The 15236-nt window shown below is 39.4% G+C and overlaps 1 protein-coding gene across 1 annotated transcript; it reads left to right on the forward strand.

Moving 5' to 3' along the window:
* Positions 1-759: 759 nt before the first annotated feature.
* calhm3 (calcium homeostasis modulator 3) lies at positions 760-7442 on the forward strand. Its single transcript, XM_037687879.1, has 4 exons — positions 760-1046; positions 2178-2305; positions 2397-2524; positions 6996-7442. The coding sequence occupies exons 1-4, from the start codon at positions 760-762 to the stop codon at positions 7440-7442; spliced, it is 990 nt and encodes a 329-aa protein (XP_037543807.1).
* The last annotated feature ends 7794 nt before the right edge of the window (positions 7443-15236 follow it).

Consider the following 15236-nt stretch of genomic DNA (forward strand, 5'->3'; position numbering starts at 1 on the left):
GGACTTCAGATTAACTCTAAAATTTGTACCTGTTGCTCTTAATTTGTATTTATTTATGTGTTGTTTTTAATGTTTCTCAATTTGGTGTTTTAATTTATTGTCTTGACTGTAATGTGGTAACTATATTTTGTATTTGCTGCTGCCTATCTTGGTCAGGTCTCCCTTGGAAAAGAGGTTTTTAATCTCAATGGGATTTTCCTCGTTAAATGAAGATTAAATAAAATGAATAAAATACTCTGAGTGCTATCTCACACATTATAACATGAAATAGTGCATGAAGTCATTTACAAAGTTTGACACTGACTGATATACATCCATTCACAGAATGCTTGGCCTTTATTTTAAATCCCATATCAGGGCCAAACACGACCAGACAGCCACAGGAGGAACCAGTGCTGCGTCTTCTTGTCTCTGTGTAAACGGAACAAATGGTGAGTACCACTTTAACAGCAGGTCAGGGTGTGTCCATGTGTCACCTGCTCAGGTGTATTCATGCTTTCTTGTACTGTCTTTAGACAACAGCCCAACGAGCTCTGTAACTATTGTATCTGCACAAAGGCTCAGGCGGTTCGCAGGAACTGGTCAGCTGTTGGATTTATCTCAGTATCAGGTACCACGGATTTTATTTATTTTGTTTATGTGAAAACTAAATCTTGCATTTTTATTTTTTTAAACAAAACAGAAAGTTTTTGTTTTCAACCAGAGCTCCTTGCTGTTCTCACCTTCCACTCCAAACACTGTTTCCACTCCGCCTGAGTTATGGAGCGACTGAAGTTGGTCTTGCAGTACTTCCAGTCTAACTCTGAGTCCATCTCTAATGGGATCTGTATCATCCTCGCACTGGTTAGTGTAAAGCTCTACACCAGCTTCGACTTTAACTGCCCGTGCCTCCCTCAGTACAACAAGCTGTACTCTCTGGGGGTGATGATTGTACCCCCCATCATACTGTTCTTCTTGGGGGTCCTCGTCAATCGACATACGGGTGTCATGATGGACGAGTGGATGAGGCCGGTCGGGAACAGATCCAAAAACCCTGCAGTGGTCAAGTGAGTAAAAAGCCTTCCTGTCACTGATGCACACAGCCAGACAGCTCTTCCTGTCCAACGCTCCGTGGCTCCAACGTTTTACAACCGTTTATCGTTACTAAAGCAGCTTCAGAGTCTCTGTGCAAAATAAGTGGTAGCACTTTACAATAAGGCACACAACATTTGATTAACTACCAGGGAACGCCTCAGGAACAAATCAGGAACAAATCAGGAACAAATCAGGAGCTAATGGGTAGTTAACCAGTACTTACTTGGGAACACAGAGCCAAGCCTTATTAGGAAACTACTGGTTAGTTACCTTGTAATTGAAGAGAAACTAATCAAGAACTAATAGGTAGTTACCAAGGAAATCAAAGAGGAACGAATCAGGAACTAATGAGTAGTTCACCAGTATTTACTGGTGAACATACAACCAAGCCTTGTTAGTGACTACTGGTTTGTTACCACAGAAACAGAGGAGAAATTCTCCATTTGGGTTCTGAATAAACCCTGCACCAGTGAGGCCACAGCTCGTAATTGTCGAAAACCTGCTTCCCAGTGATTACTGGTTTTATTGGATTTTCTCTTTTGTAAACCTACTGATGAAAGACACTATCAGATTCATAATCTTGTACTGGTGTCATCTAACTATGTCAGACTATCACTTACTGATACCAAATCATTGCCTGGCTATTATTTTGTTCACTGATGTAGTGAAGCATCACAGCTGACAATTATCGAGAAATACATGCAGCATTCGTACCAGTCTGGTCTGGGAGAGTTCACAGTGTCCATTGTTCTCAGGGCCTGACTGGCTTTTCTTTCAGCTCTGCAATGCTCTCACATTGAGTTATTCCTCAATGTGCACATTTGACTTATTTGCAATAGAGACAAATTTAACAATGGCTGCAAGGACTACTTGTCATATACGTAAGATTTGTGCAAATTAATAGACAAATGCTTCTTTAAACTTTTTAAATATCTGGTCATGTTAAACGTTTTGAACAGTGTTATAAGATATCCTGACTTTAGTCATTTCATCATTAAACTAAATTTAAATGCATCTACTTGCTGTCACTCTGAACATTCTTACTGTAAAGTTGGTTTGCAGAAATTATGTGGTTTAAACATCAGTTTTGTGTTTTCCTGTAGATATTTGGTTTCTGCCATGATCCAGAGGGCCCTGCTGGCACCGATGGTGTGGATCCTGGTCACCTTGTTGGATGGAAAAATCTTTATATGTGCTTTCAGTCTGAGTGTAGACCCTGCACTTTTCTCAGGTATAAAAAAAAAACAAAAAAAACTAAAGTGCTCAGGGCTAGATGAACTTAGTTTTAATCTGTTACTTATAACAAAATTTGGTTTTCCTAGGTGCGCCCAATAACACGGGTCTGGATATGATTAAAATCATGGCCAAAGTGCCCTGCAAGGAGGACGTTATTTTCAGGAACAGCTCATTCCGTAAAGCAGTTTCTCGCTACGTTCGTTGCTATTCTCAGGTAAGATGTCTTATGCACTCACAGTGAGTAAAAAAAAAAAAAAGGTCATTCAGTCTTGAAAAAGCAACAACACACATGATCACACATAACAAGATTTGTTTTCTTTTTACAATGCCAAAAGCTACCGTACTTTATGCCGTACACATCGCATCAGTCCAAATATGTCTAATAAAGTTGGAAAAACATGAATGCGTCGCTTCGCCGTATAAGTCGCATCTATTAGGCGTCACCGCTGACAACCCGGAAAAGTGGGCTGGTGTTGTGGCAAAATGGATTGGCTGCCAAATGGCGGCCGCAGGAGTGTGCACAGGAGGACTTTAACAAGAATTTAACAAGTTTAACACTTAAAAACAATTATTTTTTTACTTGAAATTATAGCCAAGGTGCCATCTCACATTAACTTTTCCTTAATAAATGCACGTTAATGGTCAAATCATCTGCATTTCAAAAATCGATTCGCCTCTGAGGGAGTGTGCAGAGAGACGACTCGCTGTGCATTTCTTCTAAATTTAACATAACCACCTAAAAACAATTATTTGTTTGCTCAACATTATAGTACAGGTGTGTCTCAGTTGAACTTTTCCTTAATAAATTCAATTTAATGGTCAAATCATCTGCATTTCACCTGGGCGGCACAGTGAAATGCAGCTGATTTAATGTTTGCTCCATAAGTTCCAGAGCGAGACGAAGGTGGCTTTGTATGGCAAGCCAAGTGTGTCATTAACTTTTTAAATTTTTTACTCTACATTTCTTTGGGATTGTTGTTCTGTTGCATGATCCAATAAAAGCCAAACTTCATTCCATCCCATGTTTTAATGGCATGTTGAACCACTTTTAGCAGCAATACCATGAAGTAGGTGTCTTCTATATGACCTTATCATTTTCTTAAATAATTGTGAACAGATCACTTTTTTCTTTGTAGCTTTGCTTCATTGAAACAGAGGAATTCATGGTTGATTCAGTGACTGAATACACAGGACCTGTGTCTGCAAAACAAGCCCAAATCATCAGTCCTCTGCCGCCGTGCATGACAGGCGGTGTGAGGGTGTGAAGATGCTGTTTGGTTTTCTCTGAATGTGCTGTTGTGCATTGTGACCAGACTTCTCTTCTTTGGTCTCATCTGCTCGAAGAAAATTGCTACAAAATTCTTGTGGTTAGTTCAGATAAATTTTATGAAGCTTGACTGTGCTGACTGGTTCTTTTTAGCGAGAAACGGCTTCCTCCTGCAACCCTTGGAAACAGTCTCATTCAGTCTTTTTCATCAACTTCAGCCTCCGACCTGCTAATAGACGACAGTAGAGATGGAGCTCTTCGGTTTTGTCATTTCTCTAAGCATTACACAGTCAGAGTCAGAGTCAGAGATTTTTTATTGTCATTCGCACCTCATATGGTACATGTGGTGGAGCGAAATTATGTACACAGGGTCCCAGTTACATCCAAAAATAAAATGTATAAGAAAAACAATAATAACATCTAAGATATGAACTAAGAAAAACATCAACTAAATATACACTAAGCACTCATAACATAAAACATTGAACATCAGCACAAACATGAACATGAGTCTGTGAGCAGATGTGCACGCATGAACACATCAACATTGAAACAGATCAGCAGCAACATGAAACAGATCAGCAGCAACATGAAACAGATCAGCAGCAACATGATATGGTTTTTCACAGTGATTATTCTGGTTAGAGATTCATGAGTCTAACAGCCTCAGGGTAGAAGCTATTCCTCAGTCTAGTGGTTCTACACTTAATGCTCCTTAACCTCCTTCCTGAGGGGAGTGGGGCAAAAAGTGTGTGTGCTGGGTGAGTGGGGTCCTTCATGATGCAGGTGACTCTCTTCCTGCATCTGGAGGTGTAGATGTCTGTGATGGTGGGGAGACTGACTCCAACAGACTTCTGTGCAGCCTTCACCACTCTCTGCAAAGCTTTTCTTTCTGCAGCGGTGCAGCCTCCATGCCCCACGCTGATGCTGGAGCACAGGATGCTCTCCACTGCACACCTGTAGAAGGAGGTGAGGACTGAGCTTCACAGACCAGCTCGTCTCAGCCGTCTGAGGAAGTAGAGTCTCTGATGAGCTTTCTTGATCAGGCTGGTGGTGTTGTTGCTCCAGCTGAGGTTGTCATTGAAATTATAGCAAAGGTGCCATCTCACATTAACTTTTCCTTAATAAATGCACGTTAATGGTCAAATCAGCTGCATTTCAAAAATCGATTCGCCTCTGAGGGAGTGTGACCTTGGGTTGAGTTTCCTGGAACTGCCACTCAGTGGAAGATTGACAACTGCCTTTAATGTTTTTCTCTTGAGAAAAACCTTTCTCTGTTTAATGAAGAACTCCATGTGGTTCAGACCTTCAGCCCTTCCCAGACTGATGAGTGGAAACAGTTTCTTCTCAGCATGAAAATTCCACATCAAGCTAACTGCTTGAGTACAACAAAGTCCATGCTCAATAATCCAGGTATACAATCCAACATTTTTCAGTCAGGTCATCTGGACAGTTTCTTTTTTTTTTTTGTGCTGAAACGTTTCGCCTTCGATCCAGAAGGCTTCATCAGTCGAGGAAACACACAACAAAACTGACTCTTCCCCCAACAGCTTACTGCAAAGTGGAACTCAATACGTTTCAGCACAAAAACAAGAAACTGTCCAGATGACCTGACTGAAAAATGTTGAACTGCTTGAGTAATTTGCATTGTTTATTAGGAAGAAGTACTTTGTGAAGCAAATGTATTATTTATTTATTAGGTGCTACTCCACCAACCCTGCCCTTATGGACCAGCTGCACCTGATAATTGCAATCGTCTTTGGCATTGTGTGTTGACACGTATGTTTCCCAAAACTTCCCCTTTTAGATCAGAGTTCTGTGATGGAGTTAAATTCAAAGCAGTCTGCTCCTCAGATAAATGTTAAATCATTATTTTTAAGGAATGTTTTTGTTTTTATTATTTTTATACATGAATGTTTCTGTTCAGTGCCCTGAGATGAATTCTGTTGTGACTTGGCGCTCTATAAATAAACTGAATTGAATTTAATTGAAATTATAAAATTTGTCTCACGGATGATGATCAGTGAATCAATCCATTATTTGCCCACTTAAAGTTGAAACTTAAAGTAGAAGAGGTGGAATAATTTTTTACACACTGCTTCTGCATTTTCACTAAGCCTTTGCCACATAAATGATTACACTGTGTAGTATGTGTTTTGAAAAATCTCCATCTTTTCACCTAGTTTCAACCAAAGGCTTTATTTTATTTCTGGAGATATTTTGCTTCTCAACCAAGAACATTTTTCAATTCAAACTAAAATTTTGGTGTTCCAACACTAAGTTGTAGTGAGAGATGTCTGGATGTCTTCAAAACTAAATGAACAAGCAAAACAACATAAACAAACAAACCAGTAAATAAGTAAATAAACCAGCCTTTATTTGAACCCAAGTGCAGGCAGACCACAGAGAACTCAGGAGGCAAAAATAAATTGTTTATTTTAACTAAAACAAAAATGCTGACGAGGCAGCAAAAATGTACATGAAGGAAGCACATAGGGAAGACACAGGAAGCAAGGTTGGACATGGAATGACAATGGGCAGCTGAAGAGTAACAGGAGATGCAGACTTGTATACATGCACTAATGAGGGGTAAACACAAACACCTGGGAAGGATGAACAGGTGGCAGAAGGAGGAGCTGATTACACGAGGGAGAGCAGAAACAAAAAGGATCACAAGACAGAGAATAGACAGATCCTTACACTGTATCATCTACTGAGGGAGTAAACATGTGATTATTTGACAGTGGTGCCACAAACAGTAGCTCTGTAGAGTAAAATGCCCTCCTGAACTGATTCCAGAGCTTGACTGTCCAGATCACAATGGGCTTACAAGTATAAGTTGAACTTGGCTGTTTAAAAGGCAACTGAGAGCAAAGTAATGCAGAAGGGAAACTGGATCTAATCGAGAACCCTCCAAAGCCACCGAACTGGGAGCAGGAGTATCCTTTCTTAACCAATACCTGTAATAGAACTCTGATTTAAAAAGCTTAAAACAACAATAAATCAAATGTGCATGGAAGTACACTATGTCATTGCCTGATGCTGCTTATGAGCATGCCTTGGCAGAAGTATCTGAACAGTTGAAATTTAGGCCTAAAAGCATATGGAAACCAATATGTCTGCACAAAAGTAGCACAAGAGACAGGAGTCATAGCATCACCTGACTGTCATGAGCAATTAGAAATTTAAATGGCAGTAATAGGAGAATCACAATACAGTTCATTTTCAATGCACACTAATAAAGAAAAAACAAAAAGGCTAAACAGAGACTCCAGAGTCAGGGCCATTCCTAATTAAACTACCATTTGTCTGCTGATGAAGTCTTTGTTGGTTGTTCTCTCACACACACTCCAATTACATGTGGATGTTTTTCATTGTCTGATGCTTCTGTGTTGTTTGCTTTCCTCACCCTTTGTAGGCAGTAGGATGGTCCACCCTCCTGTTCCTGATCATTCTGGGAGCAATGGGACGCCTCATCAAGCCCTGCTTTGATGACCATGCCAGCTTTCTGCAGACACGCTACTGGAGCAACTACCTGGATGTGGAGCAGAAGCTTTTTGACGAAACCTGCGTCCTGCACGCTCGCGACTTCGCCAGAAAATGTGTGGTGCAGTTTTTTGAGGACATGAGGGAAGACACCATACTTCGTCTCCAACATCCACCTTTTATTTTCAACAGCAAAGAGGGGTGGGAGGAAGAAGAGGACAGACTTCATGGGATAACAAAGCAGGACCAAATGAACCAGCTGCTCAAAAAGTGGTACTACAGTAAACCTGAGCTGGATGTAACAAGGATTGCTCACAGACCAAAGCCATGTGTTACCTGGGAGGACCTTGAAGGGGAGATTTTATACTCTGATGTATAGAATAGACTCAACAGGTATAATTATTTCTCACCTTGGCTTCCCGAATAAATGTAGATTTTGTTTGTTTAGAAGTGATGCTGCGTTCAGTGGTCTTTGAAGTCAGAACTATTTCTTTGGATTGATATTCTTCATTTTATTTTGGCTGAAAGGAGTTAACACCAGTCAGGTTTGCTCTCTGATATCGTTATTAGTGATAAAATAAAAACAATTTGCACTGTATTTGTGCATGCAAACACAATAATGGTATATTTAGTATTTAGAGTATTTCAGACTGATTTATTGAGTTTCAAACGGACAGAAAGGCTTATAGACAATTTATAATTGGCTACAATTAGAGCAGCCATATTTTAGGTTTTGGGCTATGGAAGCCCATTTCTGCCATGAAAGAAAAAATAAAATCCCAACAGGAAGTCATAATTTCGAATTTTAAAGTCATAATTATGAGAATAAAAGTAATATTTTTGAGTTTTAAAGTCATAATTATGAGAATAAAAGTCATAATTTCGACTTTTCTAATTTCATTTCAAAGTTTGTCCCTTGTTGGACACCATGACTCTACAGGGATGAAACTTCCTGTCAGACACCGGCAGTTTTCCTGCATAGCACATGAATTAATTCATTCAATGTATGTCCCTCTGCCTTCAGACATCAATCCTTTTAAATAAAGGTATGTAATGTATACATCTTTTCATCACCACTTTATCTAGTATTTAGTATCGAAGCCCATTTCCGCTATGAAGTAAAAGCCCAACAGGAAGTCATAATTGAGTTTTAAAGTCATAATTATGAGAATAAAAGTAATAATTAAGACTGTAAAACTCATAATTATGATTTTTATTCTTGTAATTATAACTTTCAAACTCAAAATTATGACTTTTATTCTCATAATTATGACTAAAACTCAAAATTATGACTTTTCTCATAATTATGACTTTAAAACTCATAATTATGATTTTTATTCTTGTAATTATGACTTTCAAACTCAAAATTATGACTTTTATTATCATAATTATGACTTTAAAACTCGAAATTATTACTTTTATTCTCATAATTATGACTTTAAAACTCAAAATTATGACTTCTCATAATTATGACTTTAAAAGTCGAAATTATGATTTCCTGTTGGGCTTTTATTTTTTCTTTCATGACGGAAATGGGCTTCCAAATTGGTCAAACTAAGTCACTCTTAATTTTTAAAAAACATCATTGAAAGTTGACTTTTTCTTCTATGAGCTTGAATATTCTGATAAGTGATTTGTAGTGGAGCTCAAGCGATTTGAGTTTTTCTGATGCCAATCTTTAGAAATCAGGGCGGTTGATACCGTCATACAACACCCTTTTTTGTTGATAGGTAATTTTCTTTTAACTAAATATAACCAATTGTTTAACTTAAATAAACATATTTAACAACCTTTAGAATAATTTTTACACTTAAAATATTATGTAGAAGAGCTTTCTGCCTTAAAAAAACTAATTGTGGGCTACAGTCACCTGGTTGTAGCAGCTGCTACTGCATCTTCATTTTCCTAACTTGGTACTTAATTCAGTATGAACAGGTACGGTTGTTTGCCAAATTTTTAAAAACTTGTCAATATCAGCTGATTAACAGCCTACTAATTAGTCTACTTGTAATTTCAAGTCAGTGTAATTTTACTGTAAAAGTTCCATTTTCTAATTATAAAATTATTAAATGCGTTTGAAGCATCATAAATTACTGAGTTTAATTTGGTTTAAACTTTTATTTTAAAGAGGTAGTTTGGTCTCAGATGAGAATGTCAGCTTTGAACTTCCTCCAACTTTTTAAAGTCGATGATCTGAGTGAAACTGAACTGCTAGACTTGTCTTCTTGTGGTGTTTATTCTGTCCCCTGTTTTTGTCCTTCAGTCCTTTTTATCTCACAGACATGTTAACCGAACAATGCACCAAAAATTCTTATTAATTATTACATTTTAAAAAATCACTTTACCTAATACTATTTCATAACCTTTGCACAATCACAATAAACTATACAATTGTTTTTATAAAAACATTTCGATAGAAGTATCAGATGTGTTGAGATTAGGGCTGACGTTCTTCCATTAGCCTCCTCCACTCACCTTTACAGGAATACTCAGTGTATAAAAGATGGACAGATATATGCATGAAACCTAAAGATAGACACTATATACAGTAGGATGATGTGAACTACAGAATTAATGTTGTCAGTGAAAATGTGTTTGAGTCCTATTGATGGTTAACGTTTGAGTTGAAGATGCTGATTGTCAAAAACATAAAAAATGGAAGCTTAATGTGCTGTTCAAATAGGTTTAAAAACACGAAATCTTGATCTATTCCTTGGGAAGGCTGAAAAGTTTGAATTTTGTTAGCATGAGTATAAATTGTTATGTATGAGCACAGTGAAGTTTCAGCTAAAAACACTCAAAATCTTTAAAAACAAAAGCAGAAAAACTGCTTCACTGTAAATAGTATAGAAAAATCTGTTTAAAAAAGCCTAATATTTAGACATATTTAAACATTAAACAAGTTTTGTTGGTTTAAGTTAATGCGGTATCTGCCTGACCAGGTAAGATCTAAATGGTAAATGGATTACGTGCATTTTTAGTCTCTTTAACTGCTCAAAGCACTTTCACACAAGTTCACATGCATCCATTCACAAACATGCCCTCACATTGATTTTCAGCTTGACGTCAACTCTGACATGTGGTGGGGAAAACTAGGATAATACCACCAACTATCCAACTGGCAGATGAATGCGCTTTCACCTGAGCCACAGCTGTCGATCCGTTTGTATTAGACCTCTGAGTTTTTGTGAAGTCTCTGAGCGAGAGCAAACACGTTAATACAGTCCAAACAAAGATCAGAGCTAATGCTGTTGCTTCTGTCACAGGTTCATTAAAATCACTAGGAACCACAGCAGGTGTAGCTGTCAAAATTAAGGGATGTGCACTCCATTGTACAAAGCCATGGTCTATTGTTCTGGTTCCTCACAATTAGGCAAAGAACTCAAAGACTGACAGCTAGATAATTTTTATTTATCTATCATAATGACAGGTTTAAGGACAGATGTGTGTTCTATGCTGGAGATCATGGCACAACCTCCAACTCTCACTGAAGCAATTTACTGTCAGGTGCGAATCGTTGGAAATTAATATCGGCACCTCCAAATATGAGGCCATGGTCCTCAGCAGGAAAAGGGTGCACTGCTCCCTCCGAGTTTGGAGTGAGGTAGAGGAGTTTTAATACCTCTGGGTTTTGGTCACAACTTGGTTAAGGAAGAATAGACTACGAGATTGATAAACAAATTGGTGTAGATTCTGCAGTATTGTACATATACAATAGTCTGCACCGGTCCATTGTAGTGAAAAGGGAACTGAGCTGCAAGGCAAAGCTCTTTGTTTACCAGTCAATCTACATTCCTACCCTCACCTATGGTCACAAACTCTGGGTACTGACCAAAAGAATGAGGTCACAGATACAGGTGGTTGAAATGTTTTCTCTGCTTGGTAGCTGGAACATTCCTTAGAGATGGGATGAGAAGTTCAGCTATCCAGGAAAGACAGAGTAAACCTGCTCCTCCACATGGAGAGGAGCCAGTTGAGGTGGTTTGGGTCTCTGGAAGGATGCCCTGTGTTCAATTCCCTAGATAGGTGTTTGGAGCATGTCCAACTCTCGACTGCCACTTCCAGTTCCATCAGACCTGGCTGATCTAGTATTCTCAGCTGACAAACATCTTGAAATCTTCTCAGAAGAGGTGGCTATGGAAAGTGATGTCTGTACTTATCTGCTCAAGCAGGCTCTCCTGAAACTCAACCCTGGAACAAGTGGCACATTATACTATACCATACCATACCATTTTATTTATAGAGCACTTAAAACAGCGACAAGGCCAACCAAAGTGCTGTACAAACAGAACAACATGTAACACACAAAGCGAAATATAAAATGAAGTAAATCAGAAATATAGACATAAAAACGATGCAGATAATGACGACTAACCAGTGTGGAGCATACAGGTTCAAAACACAGATCATCTTGTGTTGAAAGCTATTGAATAGTAGTGCATTTTTAAATGGGACTAGAAAACCGAGAGGGAGGGGGCCTGTCTGACAAGCAGAGGTAACTCGTTCCAAAGTCTTGGTCCTGCTACAGAGAAGGCCCTGTCCCCTCTGCGCTTAAGATGAGTTCCTGGAACTGTGAGGAGCAACTGGTCCGCTGACCTCAGGGAATGTGGTGGGACATACGGTTGTAGCAGATCAGAGAGATGGGGGGGCGCGAAACTGTTCAGTGATTTGTAGACATACAGGAGTATTTTGAACTGGATTCGAAAGTGAGAAATTTAAAGCCATCCAGTCCCTGATGTCAGCTAGGCAGTCGAGCAGAGGTTGAATAGAGCATGTGTAGTGAACTTAACCTGATGTCAAACCTAAGCCTAAGGTCAAAACCCTTGACCTTAAGAACCTTGTGGGACGGAAACTGTCATTTCATTGATTTGAATCCAGAAATACAGGTTCACCCATCCTGAGACTTTTTTTCTTGAAAATCAAGTGAAAGAACACTCTCTTTTTATTATCATTACCATTTTACAAATGTTGATAATCAAAGTGTCTTAGTGCAAACCATTTTAGATGTTGCAGTGAACTAATCAATTTTATTAACTGTAAAACAGTAACAATGATTTTTTAGTTGCTTATGCAAAGTTAGAATTCATGTTAAGGCCTGTTACAGAGTAATCATGTATTTTCTGATTTCTGTCTTTGAATGAGCAAGTGTAAGTTTTGTCCAAGGTCGGAGTCGAAGCAGACATGTGTCTTGTTTTAAAATCCTCTCAGACGTAAACAGAGGAGTTGGCACCTGTTTCTCCAAACTCGCCAAAATATTTCTCTCGCCTGTCTGAGAACAGTTTAATCTGTTCCATAACAATTCTTGCTGTTTTCTGACTTCTAGTAACCTCTTACATCACAAAACACACCCCTGTCTGGTTGATATGGACCAATCAGGGACGCTCAAATATACCGGAAATAGAGCTCTTTAAAATGCCGGTACTTCCTAGTTCTCTCAGTTCGGTGGAGCGCGGAGAAGTTCTGAGATGTTCGCAGTTCTGTGAAGTCGTTTGGGAGAACAGAAGTCCAGCCATGATAAGGCTCTTCCGAGTTGGATTATAACATCTTCCACCTCTGAGTGGAACTTCTGAAGGACTCCACTCATGTGAAGTCCACTTGCTGAAGTGAGCTGGTGTCGGACGGAATCTCGTCACTACTTCGGACGAGTCACAGCCATCCTATGGAGACGCTGGACAGGTAGCGTTAACTGGAACTCCATATCTGCTGATTTATCTTCAGAAAGGTAATGAGTCAAGTTTACTACCAAAGCGTACCGAAGAAAAGCTGGGTTCGAATGGAGAGTGTCGATTCTGGTCAACACTCCCCCTCACACACCATCTTTTACTCCCTTTAGACTTCATTTCCATCTTTAAAATTCTTCTCTCAAGTAGAAATCCTTCCAGATAATTTAGAAATGTCTGTGTAAAGTGCTCATCCACCGCCGTGCGGATAATTGATCATAATTGTACAGTTTTCATAAATGTCTGTGGTGAAGCAACGGAAAATCATGGCCGTATGGTTTTCCTGGTTGTAAAGCTGATTGATTATGTTGTTATTTTCATATTTTGCCAAATTAATGTAAATGTTTGATGTTAAACTTTGATTCTGTAAAATAAATGACCGCATTCATTTTGATGGGTCAAAGATAAATGACGTCTCACGCTTACATTTCATTAAATTCAATGCACGTTTTATTCAGTCCAGAAAAATGAAGAATCCGTTTTAATTGATGAATATATCTCAGCATCTGTTCATCTACACATGTGCCATTGTGTCTTAGGGGGAAGTAAATTTGAGTCATCGGCGTAGAAGTGGAAGGGCATGTTGTGTTTCCGGATAATAGCACCAAGCGGCAGCAGGTATAAAGAGAATGGGGGGGACCCAGGATGGACCCCTGCGGAAACCCCCATTTAAGCTTTGTCGCTGCAGAACTAAAATCCTTGATGGAGACACAAAAGGATCTGTCAGTGAGGTAAGATCTGAACCAGTTGAGGGCTGATCCTGTGACGCCCACCCACTGCTCCAACCTAGCAATGAGGATCTCATGGTCGATGGTGTCAAAGGCAGCTGTGAGGTCCAACAGGACAAGCAGCACAGAATCACTGGTATCAGTGGTTAAGAAAATGTCATTAAAGACCTTCAGCAGAGCAGTGTCAGTGCTATTGAGATGTTTAAAGCCAGATTGGAATAGCTCTTAAGATGGCGTGGCCCTCCAGGAAGCACTTCAACTGGGACTCAACTATTTTCTACAGTAGTTTTGAAACAAATGGGAGTCTGGAGACAGGCCGGAAGTTGGATACGACAGAGGGATCAAGGTTTGGTTTTTTCCAGGAGAGGCTGGACAGCAGCATGTTTAAAGGTTTTTGGCACCACGCCAGTGGATAAACTACTGTTTACTATAGTAAGAATGGACGGACTTAGAGTAGGAAAAACCTCCTTTAGTAGTCGAGGGGGGACCACATCAAAGGGGGAACCAGAAGGTTTCAAGCTGCACATGACCTGCTCTAGAGAAGATAGAGTGATGGGTTCAAAATGGTCAAATAGAGCTACAGACTGAGGTGGGATGGATAGGTCATGAGTTGGAGGGGAAATGAGAGCCCGGGTGGTCGCAATTTTTTCCACAAAGAAATGTAGGAAGTTGTCACACAGCTCAGTCGAGGCTTCCAGAGGTGATGGTTCAGTGCGGTGGAGAACAGGGTTTAGGGTATGGATGGATTATGGATGGAGCCCAGTGAAATACTACCCAGAAACATTTGTACTTAAATGTTTTTCTTCTTTTATGCCATCTATCCATCCATCCATCCATCCATCCATCCATTCATCCATTTGTTTTTACCTGCCTTTCCTTTCATTGTCATTGGGCAGTTGGAGCCTCCAGCAGTCAGGCAGAGTACGCCCTGGACATGTTGCAACCATTCAGACTTACTCACACCTAGGGGCGATTTGGAGTTACCAATCAACCTAACATGCATGTTGTTGGTCTGTGGGATGAAATCTGAATACCTGGAAAGAACCCACGCATGAGCAGGAAGAACATCCAAACGCCACTCAAAGCCCTAGCCAAGTGGCAACCATCTTGTTATGAGGCAACACCACTAACCACTAACCACCATGCTGCCCTAGAGTACAACAAAAATATGGGGGGAAAAAAAACATGATCACTACTGTCTGAATGCTGAGTCAACATAGTTAGTGGCTTGTTTGCCATTTTGTTGTGTAATTTTATAGGCTTATATGACCTGTAATGTATAAAGAATATACGTGCATGTGTCTGTGGACATCCCGACTTAAAAATCCCAACAAAAACCACCACAGTTCAAATCATCTGTTTTTTTGTTTTGTTTTTTAATTATTTTTATAGCTGAGGTTTCATTCAAATATTCAGTTTACAGTAGATCATGGTGTCAAAGAGAGACATGCAGATTTTTATACTGCATGCTTGAGAGATGAAGTTGAGACAAGAATGGAAAAGTGACATCCTGAGTCTATGTTTTTTTTTTTTTTTGTAGTGTTGGATAGATCATTTGAATATGTTTTGGGTGTGGACTGGCTGGTTTTGCATGTATTTTTTGAGCACTCACACACACACACACACACACCATCACACACACACACACAGAGCGAGAGAGAGACTGCTAAACACATCAAATACATTTGGAACCAAATCAACTTTATAGGCTTGAGCAAGGAATGT

Source organism: Nematolebias whitei, chromosome 1, assembly GCF_014905685.2.
Source record: "Nematolebias whitei isolate Nwh7 chromosome 1, NemWhi1, whole genome shotgun sequence".
NCBI classification, from domain to species: domain Eukaryota; kingdom Metazoa; phylum Chordata; class Actinopteri; order Cyprinodontiformes; family Rivulidae; genus Nematolebias; species Nematolebias whitei.